This window comes from Desmodus rotundus, chromosome 7, assembly GCF_022682495.2.
Source record: "Desmodus rotundus isolate HL8 chromosome 7, HLdesRot8A.1, whole genome shotgun sequence".
In the NCBI taxonomy this organism is placed as follows: domain Eukaryota; kingdom Metazoa; phylum Chordata; class Mammalia; order Chiroptera; family Phyllostomidae; genus Desmodus; species Desmodus rotundus.
In genome coordinates, this window is record NC_071393.1 from 24,721,299 (window position 1) to 24,741,763 (window position 20,465).

General features: G+C 41.8%; 1 protein-coding gene across 5 annotated transcripts in view; it reads right to left on the reverse strand.

Annotated features, from left to right (window-relative positions):
- ARHGAP32 (Rho GTPase activating protein 32) overlaps positions 1-20,465 on the reverse strand; it is a 260,668-nt gene that overhangs the window by 176,105 nt on the left and 64,098 nt on the right. For 2 of the 5 annotated variants that reach the window (XM_024557128.4, XM_045192935.3), the window contains exon 1: positions 5,777-5,902. The exons of the other annotated variants lie outside the window; for them this stretch is intronic. In XM_024557128.4, coding sequence (XP_024412896.3) covers positions 5,777-5,892 — 116 coding nt within the window. In that variant the 5' untranslated portion in view covers positions 5,893-5,902. Of the gene's footprint in view, positions 1-5,776; positions 5,903-20,465 lie in introns of those variants that run through there. 5 annotated transcript variants of the gene reach the window in all.

Here is a 20,465-nt window from a genome sequence, read left to right on the forward strand (position 1 = left end):
CCCACCATTCAAAGTCCAATCTTCCGTCGCCATCTATTTCGTCCCCTTCACCCTTTATTACTCCAGCCTCTTTCCCTCCTGTAACCACCATACAGTCATCTGTCTACGAGTTCTCGTTTGTTTTTCTTGTTTGTTGGGATTTAGAAAGAAAAGGTCCCAAGAACAGGCTGCTTCTCTTGTCAGGGGCTAATGCGGCTTGTGACTTTAAGTTGAGGCCTGTGCTCGCGTACATTCCAAAAGCACCAGGGCCCTTGCGTGTTACGCCGAACCTACTCTGCTAGATGGGACGAAGCCTGGATGACGGCACATCTGTTCCCAACACGGCTCACTCTTTTAAGCCCACTGTGGACTCTTACCACTCAGAATGTAACACTCCTTTCAAAAATGTTACTGTTCATTGGCAATGCACCCAGTCACCCAAAAGCACTGAAAAAAATATACAAGATTAATTTTGTGCCTGCTAACACATTCCTTCTGCAACCCATGGATCAAGGAGAAATTCTGACTTGAAGTCTTATTATTTAAGAAACATAAGCCTACAGCTGCCATAGGTAATGACTCCCCTAAAGGGTCTGGGAAAAAGAAACTGAAAACCTTCTGGACAGGATCCACCGCTCTAGATGCCGTTAGGACCACCCACAATTCATGAGAAGAGGTCACGGATGACTCGGAGGGGTTCAAGACTTCGGTGGAGAAAGTGATTCAGTGGAGGTGTGGCAGAAACAGCAAGAAAACTAAAATTGGAAGTGGACCCTGCAGGTGTGAACGGATTGCTACAATCTCACGATAAAACTTGAAGAGATGAGGACTTGAATGCTAAGGATGAGCAAAAAAAGGAGTTTCTTGAGATGGAATCTACCCGCAGTGGAAATGCTGTGAAGACTGTTGAAACAGCAGCGAAGGACTGAGATGACACAAACTCAGCTGGGAAAGCGGCAGCAGGGTTCGAGAGGTCTGACTCCAATTGTGAAAGAAGCTCTGTGGGTAGAAGCCGTGGCACCGTGTCACAGGCTACAGGGAAGTCACTCGTGAAAGGAAGCGTCAGTCAGTGTAGCAGACTGCGTGGGATGTGACGCTGAGAAGCAGCGAGGGACATCGAGACAGGCCCCTCCACGAGCAAGAAGATCATGGCTAGCTTAAGTCTCGGATGATAGTTAGCATCTTGTAACAATAAAGTCATTTTCACTAAGGCGTGTACATTGTTTTTTTAGACATAATGCCACTGCGCACTTAACAGACCACAGTACAGTGTAAACACAACCTCTATGTGCGCCGGGAAACTGAAACGTCACGTGATTCGCTTTAGCGCAATAGTCACCGTGCTGCAGTGGCCCGGGCCCGGTCTGCCTGTGTTGATTAAACCTGGATACAGGACAAAAATATTAAATCACCTCAACAGGACGCAACAGAATTGGAGCTGGGGAACAATGGTGATAAATAAAGAGTACCAAAAGTCTCACCCAGGGAGAAGGAAACCGAGAGCAACAGGAAGCAAAACTATTCTGAAGAGCTTAAGAGGAAGAGAAGTAGAGAAAAGACAGAGCCACGGTGGGAAAAAACAGCACAATTGGGCCGAGAATATTATTTGACTTTTAAAATAATAATGGAAAAAGTACATACATGAGTATGTGAACATGGACAGGGAAGCTAATTATTAAAGGACAATAAAAGCACAGCAGAACTTCTAAAATTAAATATCTAGTAAGGTTTTGCTTGTTCTCATTATAATCTTGCTGGGTTAGTCATGTGATTGTTTGAAAAAGAAAATTGACTATATTACATCTCTAAACGGAACTTCAAATGTTTCAGAAATTTTTATTTCCTAAGTCTGAATTGACGGTTTTAAGCAAGTTTAATGTTGAAGTTGAACACAAAAGTTAAGGAAAAACAGGTTGTTAAACTTTTAACTATACATAACATAATACCTTGCAAATATGATATAGTTTTATATAGTTTCTGTGCTAAGTCCCTTCTTGAACTGACCTGCAAAACCCTTATACAGGCAGATAGAAAAAAGGCTCGCCTTAGATCCCATCGCAAAGAGTTTAGTGACTGAAACGCCAAGAGTCCTGGGCTCGCACGCCGCGCGACTGAGACAGACTCACTTCCCACGTTACAAAAATAGTCGGGCTAATGGCTACACTCCGACATGGCAGAACATTTTCTGAGATTAAGAGATGTTCACAACAGACTCTGCTGATTACAATTAAATTTATTATTTTTGTGACATTGGTAGGAGTACGTTAGGTGAGAATTGTATTTAATATTAAAAGAAGACGTAGAGGCTAAACTATACCCCAGATTGCACATAAAAAGTTACAAAGTAATATAATCGTTTTTCCTTCTTTTTGCAAAACACACGTCTCTTTGCCCTGGCCAGGCAGCTCAGTGAGTTGGCTGGAACGTTGTCCCGTGCACCGAAAGGTCGTAGCCAACCCTTCTACCCTCAGATGCCAAAGAACTAGAACCTTCCGTGATTGTGTGTTAGCAGTAACTCCTAGGCGTCCTGGAGGTTGTATCTTTAGAAGGTCACATTATTGTGTGCGTGAATTCACTTTACATTGGCTGAATAATCTGTACATCACAGGTACTCAAAAACTCCTCAAGGAAGGAATTTCAGAACTGAGATTATCAACTACAGTCTCTAAAAGTTCTTACCAGAGAGTAAGTTTAGCAGCAGCCACATCAAACATCTTTTATAAAACTAAAGTCTTTCACTTTCAACATCAATTATATCTCAGTTTACTTTTTTGTTCTACTATATTCTGACAATATGGTTAATTGGCTTTTTGAGCCATAATTTCCTCATCTGGAAAATAGGAAAAATGAGACTTACTGCATAGGACTAATAGGCAGATAAAGATATACCGAATATAACATATTTGGCTTAGTACACTGCATATAACTACTTCTGAATAAAATTTTTCTTTCTTAAAAGAATTAAAACATTTATTTTTTTCCTTTTCTGCCTCACATTCCCCCTTCTGATTTACATAGGGGATCTTCTAAGAATCCCTAAGGACTATTCTATTCTAAGGACTCTAAGAAGCGCTAAATATTCAGTCCAAGAACTATTTTACCATAGTGACAAGGTAGCTACCATATTTTTCAGACTATAAGATGCACCCCCCCAAATTTTGGGGGAAATGGGGTGCATGTTATAGTCCGAATGTAGCTTACCTGGCTCACTGGGCAGGGGTGGGGGGTGGGGGGCAGTGGAGCAGGGGTGGGGTTTTTTTTTCCTATTTTCCTCCTCTAACACCTAGGTACGTCTTGTAGTCCGGTGCATCTTATAGTCTGAAAAATACGGTATTAACTTCATTCTACAAATTAGAAATCAGAAAACGAGAGATCTGTGACGCAGTGGTAGACACATTTGAACTACTGCCACGAAAGAGACTGAGTGACTTCCCACCGTGCTAGACTATAAGAAACAGGATCCTTCCCTCCAACCAAGTCCGAAACTGAATGCTACCCCAAGAGCCACTGGACGAATATGACCGCCCGTCCGTGTTAGCTGGAAGCACCAGAGCCGACATTCCAGGTACAGTGTGATGACTTGACGCTCCTAGCCAGGGTGCCTCACGTGACAGGCACAATGCTATTCTTTAAGAATGAATTTAAAATCTAGGCTAGAAGCTATCAGAGAAAAGGAATGATGCATAATCTTTTGCTGTCATTGTGTGTACGTGTGTGTGTGAGTGGAAATTAACTAGAGTGTAATCAATAATGATAGTTTGGGTTGATGTGTATTAGCATGCTTTTCTGTATATTTTTCAAATTACTAAGTTGATTTACAAAAACAACTGTCATATACAACACTGAGTCTACTATCTGGTTCTCCCAAGGGTACAGCTACAACTCCTACCATGCAACCCTTCACCCTGGATGCCCACGCACGCCTTTGTCCTGCCAGGCATTTCAGCTGGAACAGTGCCGCGACTGTGGTGAAAGCACCTGGTGCCCCACTTCCTCACGTCTCTGCTGAGTAGGTGAGACGTATCACACGAAATGTGTGTGCTGATCTCCGGGTCGCTTTGTTGCTTTTATGAATAAAATGAAGCCAATCCTCAAGGACATAACTGGTTTGGGAGAGCCACGATATGAAATACCACTGTAAAGAGGACACGTGCTCTAGGCAATCACGGTTCCCTGAAACAGCGCTTACAGTGCCTCAGTTTCTTGGCATGAAGATGCTGTCACATAGGCCAGAGGAAGAGAAAAGCTCAGTCTCACACAGGTTTGCTTTTTAATTTTACTGCCACAGGAAAATTCCAGGAAGGCTTTTGTTGCCTAACGAGTTCAGCAAGGATCACAGTGCCAAATCTATTATTACAACAAAGTCTAGGTCGTTACTTCCTTTAACAAATACCCCCAAATAACTTCCACAATTTTAAGACTGAGCCAAACAGATACAAAGTGAATACTTTATTCCTACTAATCAAATAACTTCCACAATTTTAAGACTGAGCCAAACAGATACAAAGTGAATACTTTATTCCTACTAATCATTCATGAGACTGACCAAACGGAAAACTAAGGACTCTTAGGAACCCCAGCAAGCCTTGGGAGAAAAGTGGCTTGCTCAAAAAAAAAAAAAAAAAGGCTAAAAGGAAGAACCTCGTGGAGAGAATGAAAAAGCTGGCACAAGAATTTCTCATGCCAATAAAATAGTTCCTTTAAACAATAAATTACTCTTTAAAATTTAAAACACACTTCTCGTTCATTGTAACCACTGATTAGAAAGTTAGTGTGGGTTATCAAGAGTTCCTAATATTCGATACCTTTTGTCATTTAGCCTAGACTTTAAAAACAAAAATCTGTGGCTAAAGAAATCCTTTAACTTGAGAAAGGGAGATCTTTTTCTGAACATTAAACATAAAGATAAGGAGTGACAAAAATAATGGTAAGTTCACCTACCCAAGTACTCACAGGTAAAATTATAAAAGATGTTTAATTGCCCGTGTGGGTGGCAGCGGTAACATGTACTACAAACTTCTTCAAGAGACTTTGTTAATGCCTCCGAAAAAATTAAGTTGCTAACCCTATTTGAAAAAGAAAAAAGCCCAAATGAAGCCTCCAAAAATCTGTGACACTACAGCAGCATTAATAAACAAACGGCACGGTTTCCACAAGCTGCATCAGGCCTCTTTCTTCAGCAACACCACTGAACTTTGAAAGCTGCCTGTTCAGGAGGCATTCCTAAAGACTTCAGTTACGAAGTTACAGCTAGAGGTTCTACACCAAGGAAGACCGGGGCAGTGGCAGTAAGATACAAGGTCAGAGACCAGTGAGGGTCAAGGCCATGAAATAATGAATTCGTCCTTAAACGAAATATTTCATACACGTGAGCAAGGCAACAAAAGCAGCCACATTCACCCATCCACAAACACATTGTAAGAAACAGAGAAAGAAAACCCTATTATATTCAAATTCAGATTAAATCCATCAGATACAAATCAGGGACAGGAAGGGGTAGTAGTTCACTATGAGTCTCTACTCGCAATTCCTGAAATGCCACTAGGAAACCTGTCTAACGCCTTCTCTTCCTGGTGTCTAACGAGTCACTCAGCATGCATTTTACAAGCTCCGGGCAAGTTGTGGAATGAAGGGTGCTGTGTACAACTAGAAACCCGGCCTCTTCAGCACCAAACCTTCCCCCAGAGAGGGGGAAACAGTCTCCCTGGAAAGAGATTAAAACACAGAGGGTGGGGAGGGGGTGGTGGGGGTGCACAGAAACAAAGCCGAGAGAGAGAGCTGAGAATTCCGTAATTACCTGAAATCTTCTTCCCTTTCTCCCACTTCACTGTCAGTCATCTGGGTGGTAACTTCAGAATCCAACCAGAAGACACTGTCATCTCCTAAAGTGCTGCTCTCACTTTCAGTCTCCATCTTGTACTTTAAAACGGAAATCTCGAGGCATGGAATAAAGAACCCTTCTGTCCAGGTTCTGTTTGGCTATTATGTACACTCAGGTGTGGGGCCGATACACCAGAGATATGTGAGCACGCTGGGCCAGTGTGTTACGTCCTGGTGTAATTACAGCTGGGGAAGACAGGAAATCACACACAGCATACTCACTGCGTCTGACGGCTACACCTGTGACACCCAGACCTGACCCCTCCCTCGGCCTGAGGCCCTGTGACCTACATAACCAAACACAGAACCCAAAGGAAGGGGGGTTCTTTCAGTAATTAATTATTATTTATTTAATCACTATTTTTACCTTCTCAAAGTATCCAGTTAAGTTGAAAATAGATGTTTTCAAAATGCAGGCTTTTCCGATTTATATCCTTTCGCTATTTCAGACTTAAGAAAAACAAACAGAAAACTAGGAAAGATAACACTCTATGTCAAGTTCTGCTGGGCCAGCCACGAGCCAAGGCACAGTTGTAGATCCCACAGCTAAGGAGAATCACGATCTGTAGAGAAGATGAGTCCAAGGACCTGCCCAACTTCACGCCTCCTAGTATCACACAGCCATCCTTCCTCCCCCTCAGTAATGACTGTTACATACACCTTTGCTCAGGTAGCCAAAGTAGGACATTCACAGCAGACTTGTCCAGGGCCTTAAAAAAAAAAAAAAGCATCCTAAGTTAAAATATGCTGACAATTACATGCATGCAACATTTTCACAAATCATGTAAACTACAAGGGCCAACAGCAGCAGTAAGATGACTTTCCGGGAACCGAGAGAAAAGTACAGCGTCCAGAGCACCGGCAACACCACCACTGCCCCTTAGAACGCGGCCCTGGCAGTGCCGTGCGGGCATCCGCCTTTTAACTGAGCAGCGGCAAACTCCTGAGCCCTGATCTTCTACTAAATCCGACAAGATAAAAACAACCCAAAGGCATCTGCTGGGATACCCTTGAATTTTCATACTTGGAAAAAAGGAAAATGAACCTTCTAGCCGACTTCGCTTATACAATGCTTTTTTCCTTCCTAAAAAATTGCAACTTACATAACGTGCTACTGTTTTAATATTGCTACTTCAAAACTCTGTATAATTTTAATCTGCTGACTGTGGTCATTAAATGTATTTCTGTTAAAAACCAAAACGCATTGTCAAGCCTGGGAACAGGTTTAGAAATTAAACTGTTCTTGATAGCAGCACATTTGGAAAAAATTCCTGAACAATTTACACAGAGCGTCTTACACGCCAGTCCAATAACTTCCACTCAAGACCAACCCATACCGAATTTTGGCCTGAATGACCCATTTTAAAAATTAGATGATTATTGAAATCTCTCTCTGTTATAAATCCCCTACCAATTCTAGACTCTGAAGACATGGAATTTAATCCCCTCCTCACTCCAGTCATCAAAATAAATTCCTGATGAATCAAAACTTTAAATATAAAAATAAAACTGTAAGAGAAAATCATAAAAAAGCTCTTATCAGCTCACAGTGGGAAAGTGCTAAGAAGCCTTAAAACTATAAAAATCTGCTACATTTTAAATTTTTATCCATTTAAAAATCTTCCATACACACACACACACACACACACACACACATTATAAATACATGGGGAAGTCAAGTCAAAAGTAAATAATTGAGAAAAAATATTTGGAACATATAAGAGTGTATATGAGTTAATTTCCTTAACATATAACAGGTCCCTACATATCTGTAAGACTCAACAACCCAAAAGATTAACAAGCAAAGAATATAAACAGAATAGAAAAAGATAACATAACCTTAAAACATAGTTAAGTATTTAATTTCACTCGTGAAAGAAATACAAACATCCCCAATAAGATGCTTTTTTAAATCAGGCAAAGATTTTTAAAGGTTTTTAACAAACGGTTTGAAACAAGATGTGGGAAAATGAATACACACTGTTGATGGAAATATAAAATGGTATGACCTCTGTGCAAGGCAATTTGGCAAAACCTACCAAAACTCAAAATGCACAAATTTTGGGCCGAGCAATTCCAAAATTGTTCACTGTAGTAAACTTTATAATCACAACATAGAATAGCAAAAACCACCTAACTTGCCCATTAACAAAAACTAGATGATAAGATTACGGAACACCCACAGGACCGAAAACTACACAGTTGGGGCAAGTGAGAAGCACAGGCAAGCACGGCACCGGGTGGCGATGTGGAATCAACCCTAAGGCACACTTTCAGACACAGGAGAAAGAGGTAAAGGGTTAGAGTAGCATATATGTGAGACCCTGCAGCCCCCATTTTCGAAGAGGAAAAGGAAACATGCATGACTATGTATGCGCGTAACAGCGACAGAGGGACAGCACCGGGGACAGTCGTTGTCTCCAAAGGAAAAAATACAGTGTGCTGCATACCACTGGGACGCATTCTTTTGTCCTCAAGAAGTTCTAGATATCGACGATATAAAAGCAAATCAAATAATAATAATAATAATTTAAAAATAGGAGTGTTTCTCCTGGTATCAGGAGGAGGAGGAAGAAGAGAAGGCAATTTCTCCTGGTATCACTAATTCTTCAGTTTTATTTCCCTAGAAGGGAGAATTAAGTTACTACCTGCTCACTTCAATTTATTACAGGAAACAGGCATTTTCCCCATTATCTTCTGTTATAGAAATTTGTTCTAGTAACTATAATCAATTGCAAAAATAATAATAATGTGAAAGTTTTGAAAAATAGAGAAATAGAAAGAAAATATAGATGGCTCATTAAAGGCAGACTTATATTTAAATTTGAATGATACCTTATTTAAGAATTGAATATCTACCTATTTCTGATTTATTTCGCTGCAGCCAGCTATTAATGTTATTGTCTACGACGCTTTATATCTAGCAGTTTCCAAATATAGCATGAATGCAAAGCACATTTTGTGATGTCTCCAACAGAACTGGCAAAATAATAAAGCTATTTTTAAAGTTTCAATTCAGAATCTTCAAGTTACATTACTGTTCTCTTGTGGTGAGATAAGCAGGTTTAGAAACTAGCTCACGACTAACTGTTATGCAATACATTAGCTACCGTGTCACTATTATAAGTAAGTATTCTCATTAAATATACAAAGTAATTGAAAACAACAGTACTGCTTTTGAGTATCCACGGTTTTCATTTTGAAAATACTGTTAAATTTTATTTTTTTAATTTAATGAAGCTCAAATGATTCAAATCCCTTCTGTGTCACTTATTACCTTAAGTAACTTACTGAAGATCTCTGAAGTTCGATCCGCGGCCTGAACCTTTGTCTGGCTTCTCACCACCCTGCCTGAACAACATGAACTTCATCACCCGCTCCAGCTTCTCCACCAACTACCGGACGGTGGGCTCCACGCAGTTGCCTAGCAACCAGCTCGGCCAGCAGACAGCAGGGCCAGCCAGCCTCTGTGCAGACTGGGGGGGGGGGGGGGGGGAGGGGGGGTGCGGGTTGGGTTCCTGGATTTCTATCTCCTACTACTCTACCACATCTGGTGAAGCTGGGGGCTCAGAGGCCTGGCCAAAGGGGTGGCCGTGGGTCTGAGGGCACAGGTGGCACCCAGAGAGAGAGAGAGAGAGAGACTATGCAATGCCTGAAAGACTGCCTGGCCTGGAGAGGGAGAGGGGCCAGGACTTTGATCATCACAGACTGGAGAGCAGAGTCGAGAAGGACCCCCGAGCAGAGACTGGGGGCATTACTTCAAGACAATGGAGGGCCTGAGGGCTCATATTTTTGCAAGTTCTGTGGTCAACGCCCACCTTGCTGATGATGACTTCAGAATCAAGTATGGGTTGGAGCTGGCCATGTGCCAGTCTGTGGAGAGAGACATCAGTGGGCTCCAAAAGGTCTCTGATGACACCAGTATTGCTCGGCTGCAGCTGGAGACAAAGATGGGGGCTCTCTAGGAGGAGCTGCTCTTCATGAAGAAGAACCACGAGGAGGAAGTCAATGGTCTACAAAACCAGAGCTGACTCTGGATTGACCATGGAGTAGGGTGCCCCCAAATCTCAGGACCTCAGCAAGACCACGGCAGACATCAGGCCCAGGATGATGAGCTGGCCTGGAAGGACCGAGAGGAGCTACCCCAGTACCGGCTCCAGCAGACCGAGGACAGCACCACAGTGGTCACCTCGCAGACCACTCAGAGAGGAAATGTTGAGACGACACCCACAGAGCTGAGACACTCGGACCAGTCCTCGGAGATCGACCTGGACTCCATGAGGAATCTGACGGCCACACTGGAGGCACTATGCCATGCAGATGAAGCAGCTCGACGGGATCCTGCAGCACCTGGAGTCAGAGATGCCCCAGACCTGGGCGGAGGAACAGGGCCAGGCCCAGAATTATGAGGCCTTGCTGAGTATCAAGGTCAACCTGCAGGCCGAGATGGCTACCTACTGCCACCCACTGGGAGACAGAGAAGACTTCGATCTTGGTGGCTCCATGGACAACAGTAACTGCATGCAGTCCATCCAAGAAACTACCATCCGCAGGGCCGTGGACAACACAGCGGTGTCTGAGGTCCACACCAAAGTTCTAAGCCATTAAGGCAACAGAAAGGGGTGCCCCCTTGTGGTGCCACAGGGAAATAAAAAGTTTTGAAATCATGAAACAGCAGGAAAAGACCTCTGACGTTAAATTTCCTTGTCTGAACATAATAACCATGCCTGATCATACTACAACCGAAGTGATCGAAAGAAACAGCACACCTAAAGTATCTAGGTGACACGATATTTATGAACAATAGACTGAGAAAACAGAAGGTGTAACTACAGAAATGTGTTTCATGAATCTAGGTTTTGGATCTACTAAAACATGTTAAACTCCTTTAGATGAGGAATCAAAATTCTCCTAAGAACTCTTTTTTAAATTACTAAAATATTATCTCCCTTAAAGATATTAACCAATAATCCCTTAATATCACAATCATCCAGTCAGTGTACAATGTTATTCAATTGTCAGGAATACTTTTTTTTTTAACAGTTGGTTTGTTTTAATCAGAAAGTCCTACATGACATTTTAACTGTACAAGGGGAGACCCAAAAACCCCAGAATTTATTTATAAAACTTTGTGTATTTATTTTTACAAGTTTCAGTCACCCTCAAAGTACTCTCCATTTGATGTAACCCACCTACTGAGACATCTTCCCACTGCCCGGAACAGTCTTTGAACTCATCAATTTTGATGCCTTTTAGTGCTTTAGCCATTTTTATTTCGCCTCTTCCATATCAGCAAAATGTTTGCCTTTGAGGTCTTCTTTCATCTGGGGAAACAAAAAGGCTGCTCAGGGCGAGATCGGGTGAATGGGGTGGGGGGCAGACATGGGGGTCATGCCGTTTCTGATCACAAACTGCTGAACACTCAGCACGGTGCGGGCAGGCTGTGGAATGGGCGAGAGTGCTCAGTCTTCAAAAGAAATTCACTGAAGCTGACACAGCCTCTCACACCAACGCCAGCTGGCACACTGATACAGGTGGGTTCCTAGAACACTCAGCTAGTGGGGGAAGCCTGTGCTCCAAAGGGCCTACCCTGCAGAAGATAATTCTGGGCATTTTGGGCCCCCCTCTTGTAATTTAAAGGTTCCCCTTCCTTTTTCTGTCATATATTTTTTGAAGAAACCAGGTCCTATGTAATCTCTAACATTCTGGATCTTGCTGATTATTTTCCGATAGTGTCGTTCTACAGGTTCCTCTGTTTTATTTCCTTTACAGGCATTAATTCTTAAAAGCTATACTGAATGCTTTAGTTTGATGTTTTCTGCCTTATCTTCCAACCATCTAAAAATATATTAATCCAATGAGTGGCAGAATGGTAAAAAAAAAAAAATAGAAAATACAAAGAAGAAAGTAATCAAAGGCCCACAGATAATCTTGCAATGACTTAACCAAGTAAAGAGTGGGGCAGCTATCCGTGGCAGAGCAGACGAAGAGCGGGTTTCGGGTGTTGTTTGACTTCTAACCTATGGGCTCTTGCACCCTCCACTGCCATCTATGACATTTCTATGTCCTCCTACACAATCCACTGAGGACAATGGCACAGCCTGCACACATCTGAACAATCTATGACTAATATTAAGAGTCTACCCAGTATGTTTGTCACTAATTATTTCCTATTAAACAACAACAACAACAACATAAAAGCTGCTTGAACTACGGAATATCCTTAGAGTAGAGGACACAAACATTATAAACCAATCCTCCTTGGGCAGGAAGGAACTGCTACCCTAGAATAAATGATCCATTGCATGAAAAAAGGTGAAATGCTGGAGCATCCCATTCTAGTGTACTTAACTTAGTTCACCGACTCCTAAACATGAGAGTAAATGGTTGTAGGCAACAGGGGGTCAAAGGCCTACCTGGAACAGGCTGCATGTCAGAGAAAACATGGATTCATGCTATAATGTAACACAGAGGGATGAACATTAATAAACCTTCATGAACTTGGAAATCCAACGTGCTAGTACCAAGTATCACAGGTCTGCCAAGGAGAGCTAGACAATCTCCTCCCAACCCCAGGAAAATACTGTTACTATATGGTCAGTGCATCAGAATCTCCAAGGCAAAGAACAGTTGCAACAGTAAAAGATTCTACAAGCAGCAACTATGTCCGCAAACTAGCAAGGAGTTTTTACATGAACAAGTGGAAAAGACAATTCATCATGCACTGGTTTTCCTGCCAGCGTCAACCAACCCGCCAATAACAAAAACAGTGCCTTAGAATAGTATAGCAGCTTACTATTTTCAAAGCACTCTGACGTAGTTCAAAGCAAATGACAAGTGACAGAGAGAAAGAAACCAAGGGTGGGAGTTTTATATCTAAAATACAGATTTCAGGAAACTAAACTTTTAAGAGGAAAAAAGCATTAAGAATTGAATTCATTATAATCTTTCAACAACTACATCGCCTTGTGTAAAAGAGCTTAATAATAAAAACAGGTGCAACGTGTTCCAGGAAATGAGTTATACAACAAGAAAGCATGGTCCCTTGCAGCACTTTTTCCAAAGAAAAAAAACTAACGCTGTTTCTTCAACTGTGGCTTTAAAACAGATTCTCAGTCCATTTTTCTGCCCCCAAAAGTTCAGGAATATGCACACAACTCATTAGTAACAATGACTTATAACCTACTTAGAGATTTATTTTGATTAACAACAATTTGAAAAGCAAATTATTTTTGAGAGTGTCAAGCTTGTTAAACATTCAAACCTTAAGGTGGAAATTATTTTAATTAGAACTTAATTTACTTGAAATCAGTAGCACACAAAAGAAGTTCTTTTTACGGAGGGATGGGGAGGAAGAACTGGATGAAATGAAGTCTCTGGTCAGCTAAGGACAACATGAGGAAAAAAGGAAGAAGGCAAAAAGTAAACTTTGTATGACTCCTTAAAACTCGCAGAGGAAACAGACACAAATCATTACCCAGAAGGTCTGGGGGATGTCAGTAAAGGGGCCAACACTGTTCCTCAACACATTCTGTAAATGACACCAGGTGGCCCAATGGTCCGACTGCGTGGCCCCTGGCTGTGAGTCAACGTGGGGGCAGTTCCCAGGCCGTGCTGACATTTTTGTCAGGCTATCACCCCTGAAATTTGGAATATCTGCCTAATTGAATATCCCATGCAGATGTCTATGAGAGTAAAGAAACTGGCCAGCGGCTACTTACTGCTGAAATGAATGAAGGGCCAGAGAACATAAAGAACTTGAAACAATCATGAGCACAGAAATTTCAGAGATTCAAATAACTCTCACAGAAGAAATCTTGAAGACCAGGTACTCTGGAGTCAGTAAACTGAACTCCAGAAACTCAGGTTCCCTTCTTCTACCTCACAGTGCAAACAGCTCAACGGTGACACAGCACAGCTGTGCAAGAGCTCAGTAGTGTCGCAGTTCACCTATAAAGCAGCGTAGCCGTGGAGCAGCACCGGTGTGGGTGGCCCCTCGAGCTAGACAGCCCTGCTCCACTCTGCTCCGTGCCAGGCTGGGCTGGTCAGCTCTGCTCAGCTCTAGTCTGCTCTGCTCTCTGCCTGCTCTTCTGGGCTCTGGTCCAGTGAGACATCTTCAGTGTTTCATCTTCAGTATTTCAGCTCCAGCCAGGAAAACACGATCTCCATTCTTAGGTGGAAAGGGAAAGTGGGCTCTCTGAGCCAGAGAGGAGCTGACTTATACAGACAGAAGTTCCTGTCCCCATGGTCCCTGACTGGTTCATCCTCCTGCCTAGGAGGACTCCAAATCCTTGCAGTTCGATTGGTCTAAAAGATACTGTACTCAATTGTCAGACTACAACTACTCTGATTGGTTGATGTAGATGCTGCTGAGGATACAGTTCGACAGCTCAGTTGTACAGGAAAAGCCTCAGTCCTATTGGTTAAAATAGGATTCAGGAACTCCTCTAAGACTAACTCACAGGGCAGGAACACAGTGCAGGCAGGCAGTTCAGCACAGGAGGCAGGCAGTTTAGCGCAGGCTTCTCCCTTAAGTGCAGTTCGTGTGAGAGGCCCCATGAAGAAGTGGCTGCTAGGTTCTGTTTTTTAAATTTGAGTCCAGTTAGCCACCAAGAGTCCTTCTTGGTAGGTATTTCTTCTGCAGGGTCCACAATTATTAGGACTGCTATTGCTTTTATTAGTTCTCTGGATACAAAGCTGTATAGATTTGGAGTTATTTGTGCAACCCTATTTTTACCAGACTTCTATTTTTAGTGCACGATTTGTAAAACCACAAGGTTTTCGAGAAACACGTAATTATGGCAAAAACACTGTATAAGAATAATGTTTTAAAACCAGTATCAATACTTACTATGCATGCCCTTACGGACAGTCAGGTCTTTAAAATTGTGTAAGTAGCCATTTTTTAATCCTATAGCTCAGAACTGATCCATGCAAACACAGAAGGGTTGTTCATTGGCTGTAATGTCGTTAACACAAGGCCTGAATGAAAGAAAACAGTAACACTGCTAACGACTATAACCTCTACCTAGCGGCCTGACATACGGTGCAAATGAGACGCTCACTGTGGGAAGTGGAAGCAAGACCATGATGTTTGTGACACACGCACAGGTGAAAAGCTGCATTTTCATAGCACAGAGATCTGGCAGTGTGAAAGAAGGAACATCACCATTTTATTTTAACCTTTTCATTTTGGCCTTCTTGGGTCTACGGGGGCAAATTATTCTCATGAAGGCTATACCAGTACCACTTACACTATGACAAACCATACTGCTTGATTTACCTCCACATAAGGTACACTTATTTCTCCATTAATATCTCTTATTTTCAATGCTTACAGGACGCTACCACAGTTGGCAGAATGGCACAGCTACTACAGTGCGTACCAAGGTACGATACAACTGTAAACACTCTCGCTGGCAGTTAGGTCTGCTTACACCAAACACCCCAGAACACTTCCTAGCATTTCGTGTATTTATATACGTGTGCTTCGGTAGCACGTACTTCAAACATTTGTGATCCAGAATACTTATAAGAAGCCAACAAGGTTTTAATTGGGAGGCTAAAAAGTTGCTCATTCTGCATATAAAGGACAAACCTTATCTGGGCTACCAAACGATTAACCTGGACTTCAAATTATACTTCCATGTGAACTTTACCCAGCTGTTCCCAAAAATATACAATGTTTTACTTTTACTCACTAAATCCCACCAAAAGCTTTTACTTCATAACAATGCATTTCAAATAAAATATAGTATAAAGAATCTGAGTTGTTATTTGTGTGAGCCGCAAGTGTTTTGATTCACTTGGCCGTTACGCTGCTTGAAAATTTAAATGATACAGATTGTATGTAGGCTAATGAAGAAATGTCCCCCAGGGCACCAGCATGCAGCTCTGCTCAAGGAAGCTCACATTTCATTGAAAATAAACAAAATCACTGCCTCAGCTAAACCAGAAAAATACCGCAGGAGGCATTTTATCTGATACAAAGGATGTGGTTTACCAGTTATAGCACCTAAATTTTAATCTTCCATTTGTCAGAATTACTTGCCAAAGGCAAACAACTGCACGCAGTAATGTACTAAAACTTCCTGTGACTGGCAACAGATGCTGCCATAGCAAAGGAGAAAAGCGACTGGTGCAGAGATCCAAGACGTCACCACAGCATCCTTGGAGCCCTTACTAAAGAACATCCTGCAGGATGCGTCAAAAATAGTGTGCCCGTCCTGGCCTGTGTGGCTCAGCGGATTGAGCACGGACGGGTCTGCAAACCAAACGGTTGCTGGTTCAATTCCCAGTCAGGGCACACTCCTGGGTTGTGGGCCAGGTCCCCAGTAGGGGGCGTGTGAGAGGCAACCACATATTGATGTTTCCCTCTCTCTAAAAATAAATAAGTAAAATCTTAAAAAAAAAAAAAGTGTGCCTTATCTCACTTGCATCAAATGAATTCTGCATTATTGAAACATAAATATTAGACTAAAACTCCTGATAATGTGACAGGTTCCCTTACCTCGAATTAAGTTTTATGTTGCAGCCCTAACGGGTGTGGCTCAGTTGTCCCTCAGAGCAAAAGGTTGCCAGTTTGACCCCTGGTCAGGCCACATGGCTGGGTTATGGGTTTGGTCCCTAGTCTGGGTATGTAAACCAATCGATGTTTCTCCGTCACATGGATGTTTCTCTCCCTCTCTTTCCCTCTCTCTAAAAATAATCTTTTAAACAATTTATATTGCAGATTATATAATTTTTAATCCTCATCTGATAATGTGAGGGAGAAACATCAACCAGTTGCCTCTCATATGCACCCCAAATGGGGGCTGAACCTGCAACCTAGGTGTGTGCCCTGACCAGCCATTGAACTTGCAGCCTTTTGGTGTCCAGGATGACACTGTAACCAACTGAGCCGCCTGGCCAGGGCTGGAGATTTTTTTTTTTTGAGAGTGCGACATTTTCATAATGCCACATGAGCCATTTTAAAAGATTCATTTCAAATATATGCAGTGCTCTCTGACATTCAAAATGATGAATCTTACATGAAGGAACCATAGGGATGATAAACTGAGGCATTAAATGAGGGCAGAAAGAATTAGTGAATACACTCTAGTTTTATGGGGGTGGGGGAGAAGGTGGGTATGTGATTTAAATGACTTTAAATAAAAATTATTAAAATCTTGAAGATAAGAACAATGTCTCATATTTGCCTTATCTCGTCCATTCTTGTTCTTCCAAAAACAATTTTTATAAGAGAACTGCAACAGTACTCCTCCCAAAAATCCATAACCCCTGGCTAACCATGAGAAAAAAAAGTCAAACTCAAGCTGAGGGACATTCTGAAAAATAGCCTACCAATATTAGTCGAAACGGTGGAGGTCATCAAAATGATGGGAAGTCTGAGAAATTGTCACAACCGAGTCCAAGCAGAGTTAACAACCAAAGGGAACTTGATATCCCAGAACAGAAAAAGAACATCAGGTAGAAACTAAAGATTCAAATAAAATGTAAACCTTAGATAATAATTATGTATCAATATTGCTTCATTACATATAACAAAGGTACCACACTAATGTGAATTGTTAACAGAAGGGGAGATTGGATAGGGGGTACAGGGAAACTCTCTGTACTATCCTGAATTCTATTACTAAAAGTGATTTGAAATGCAACTCAAACTGGATTAAACATAAAAGAAATGTATTGGCTCATGTAACTGAAAACACCTAAGGACTGGCGTGTCTCGCTTTAAGCACAGAGAAACAGAGGGTTCAAATGGCTTCAGAAAGGTGGCTCTCTGTTCGTTAGCTTTACTCGGCTCTCCAGATACTGGCTCTAGTCTTAGCTTTCATGCACAGTTTTGCTATAATATTTGTCTTAAAAATGAAAGCTTGTTCCAAAGTGACTGATGCATTTGAGCACAATATGAATTTTGCATTGGCTTATGCATGATTTCATCTGATGGAGGACTAGGTCAGAAGCCAACAAACTTTTTCTGTAAAGGACCAGACAGTAAATATTTTATGGTCTCTGTCACAATTACTCAATGATGCCTTTGTAGAAGGTACAGCCAGAGCAACAGTAAATAAGTAGGTAGGGATGTTTTCCAATAAAACTTTATTTAACCAAATACAAGCTGACCCTTGGTTTGTAGATCAAGTACTAAGTGAATGCAGAAAAGTGCACCCACCTACACCAAGCCACGTAAGAATACCAAGAATGCACGAGGACAGTGAGCTACAGCCACCCACGGGTGGTGTTAGGACTTTCCGTTTGATTTCGGATCAGCTTCCTTCCATCACTTTCCAACTCACAAGCTGCAGCCCTTGTAACCACAAGGTGGCCACAGTCCCCCACCATCTCTTCGTATAGCCCCAAGAGACTCAGCTTAATCGGGAAAGCTTAGATTTCTTACCAACTTCTGAGTTAGTCACTGCTTCCAAAAGAAGCGTACTGTGCTGACTGGTCTGGACATCCTTGCAACAGGAAGATGGAGTCCCTGCCTGGTCCCTAAGAAACCAAGACTGGGATGGAAAAGGATTTCCAAACAAAAGTCAAGGGCGAGATAGAGGGAGAACGAGAGGTAGGGGGAAAGGGAGGGAGAAAGAGGGAAACAAATATCTACATGTCTACATACAGCAGTGACAGAGTGGCATCGCCTCAAGTGTGATTATGCAAACTCAACAATACCTATGCAGTACCGGGTATGATTAGAAGGAGTTTAAAGACATGAATTTTCAATATAAAAGGGCTTCTAAAAAATCTAATTCAGTGTATTTCACCTGGTACTCAACTAAAAAAGATAAAATAAAAACAACAGCAAATCTGTTTCATTGCTGGGAAAAAATATGAAGAATTTAGTAAAGACAGCATGCTTTTATTCTGTTCTTTACAGAAGATTTAAAGGGTTATCAAGGATACTTTTAACTAGGCATTACTTTTACCTTGCCCAGTGACTTCAGAATGAATCCATGGATTAAGGGAAGCTCACGGACATTAAAGTAAGCAATCACAAAATTTCCAAACAATATATTCTCAGAGCTTACAAGGACACTCTAACTTGCTCAAGTTCTTGTTTGACTCCATTGGATTAAACAATAGTTCATCCTCCCTTTTGCGACAGCACGGATGGAACTGGAGAATATTATGCTAAATGAAGTGAGCCAGTCGGTAAAAGACAAATACCGTATGATCTCACCTGTAAGAATAATCTAAGGAACACAATAAACTAATAAACAAAATAGAACCTGAGGCATGGAAACATGGAACAGACAGACAGTGACCAGAGGGGAGGGGGAAGGGGAAACAGTGGAAAGAAGGGGAGGGACCAGACAACGAACATGTATGAATGACCCGCGGACATGGACAACAGGGGAGGTAATTAACTGCAGCTGGGGAAAGGGTAGAGGAGAGCAAAGGGGGAAAAACTGAGGCAAGTATAATAGAATAACAGTTTTAAAAGATTTAAAATGTATTTTAAAAAAGTGCTTTTTAAAAATTACCTCCCCTTATGAATTCTACTCACATTACATAGAAAAATTACTTCCCTGAACTTACCAATTTTTTTTGTATCCGTACCTTTATTTGAACTGACTACCCCTCTCCCTGGAATAGCCTTCCTAAACAAAGACTCATCCTTCAAGGGTCAACTTAAGCAACACTTTCCTTTCTGAAGTCCTTCTCCTCACTGATTACCACTGTTTAATTCTGGCCGGTGGTAATGTTACCAGTGTTTCCGTAGTAATAATGATGTTAGCTTTGGAAACAGAAACACACATACACACACAAAGACATTATCATGTTGAAGCAAACAGCCATCTACTCCTTTTATCAAGAATGGATGTAGCATTTTAACAAACACTTTTTCACTCCTACAGAATTGATGAAATGAGATTTTTTCGTTCAATTTATTTATATGGTGATTTACAAAAGGAACTTTCTTTCTATTCCTAGGGGGTTGGAATACTCGCATCAGGTCACAGTGTATTATTCTTTTGTGAGCTTTGGATTCTGCTAATATCTAAAGGATTTTACACTGAAATTCTTATGTGAAACTGATCAAGAAATAAACAAGTGCTGGAGAAGATGTGGGGAAAAAGGAACTCCGGCACACTGCCGGTGGGAATGTCACTGGTGCAGCCCCTACTGAAAACAGCACAGAGGTTCCTTAAAAAACTAGTGACAGAACTACCATACGATACAGGAATTCCCCTCTGGGCGCTCACCTGAAAAGCACGAACACGTGAATTCATGATATGCACTCTGATGTTCATTGCGGCACTGCCTACAACAGCCGTGACACATGAACAACCCAATGCCCGTCCCCGGAGAACGGGTGAAGAAGACGGGGTACGCACGCACAGTGGAACGCTGCTCGGCTACGAAAAAGGCAAAACACTGCCATGTGCAGCAGCCCGCGTGTATCTTTGGGGAACTGAGGTAAGTGAAATAAGCCACGTGAGAAAAGATTTGTTAAAAAACATTTAATTTAACCCACCAGTCTTTCTTAATTCTTCCTTCACTCTCTTTGGATATGTTTTGGTATTTTTTTCTCCCCTCGAGTTAGATGGATTTATTCTAATTCTTTCTTATTTGCTACTATGCATCTTTAAGACAAATCA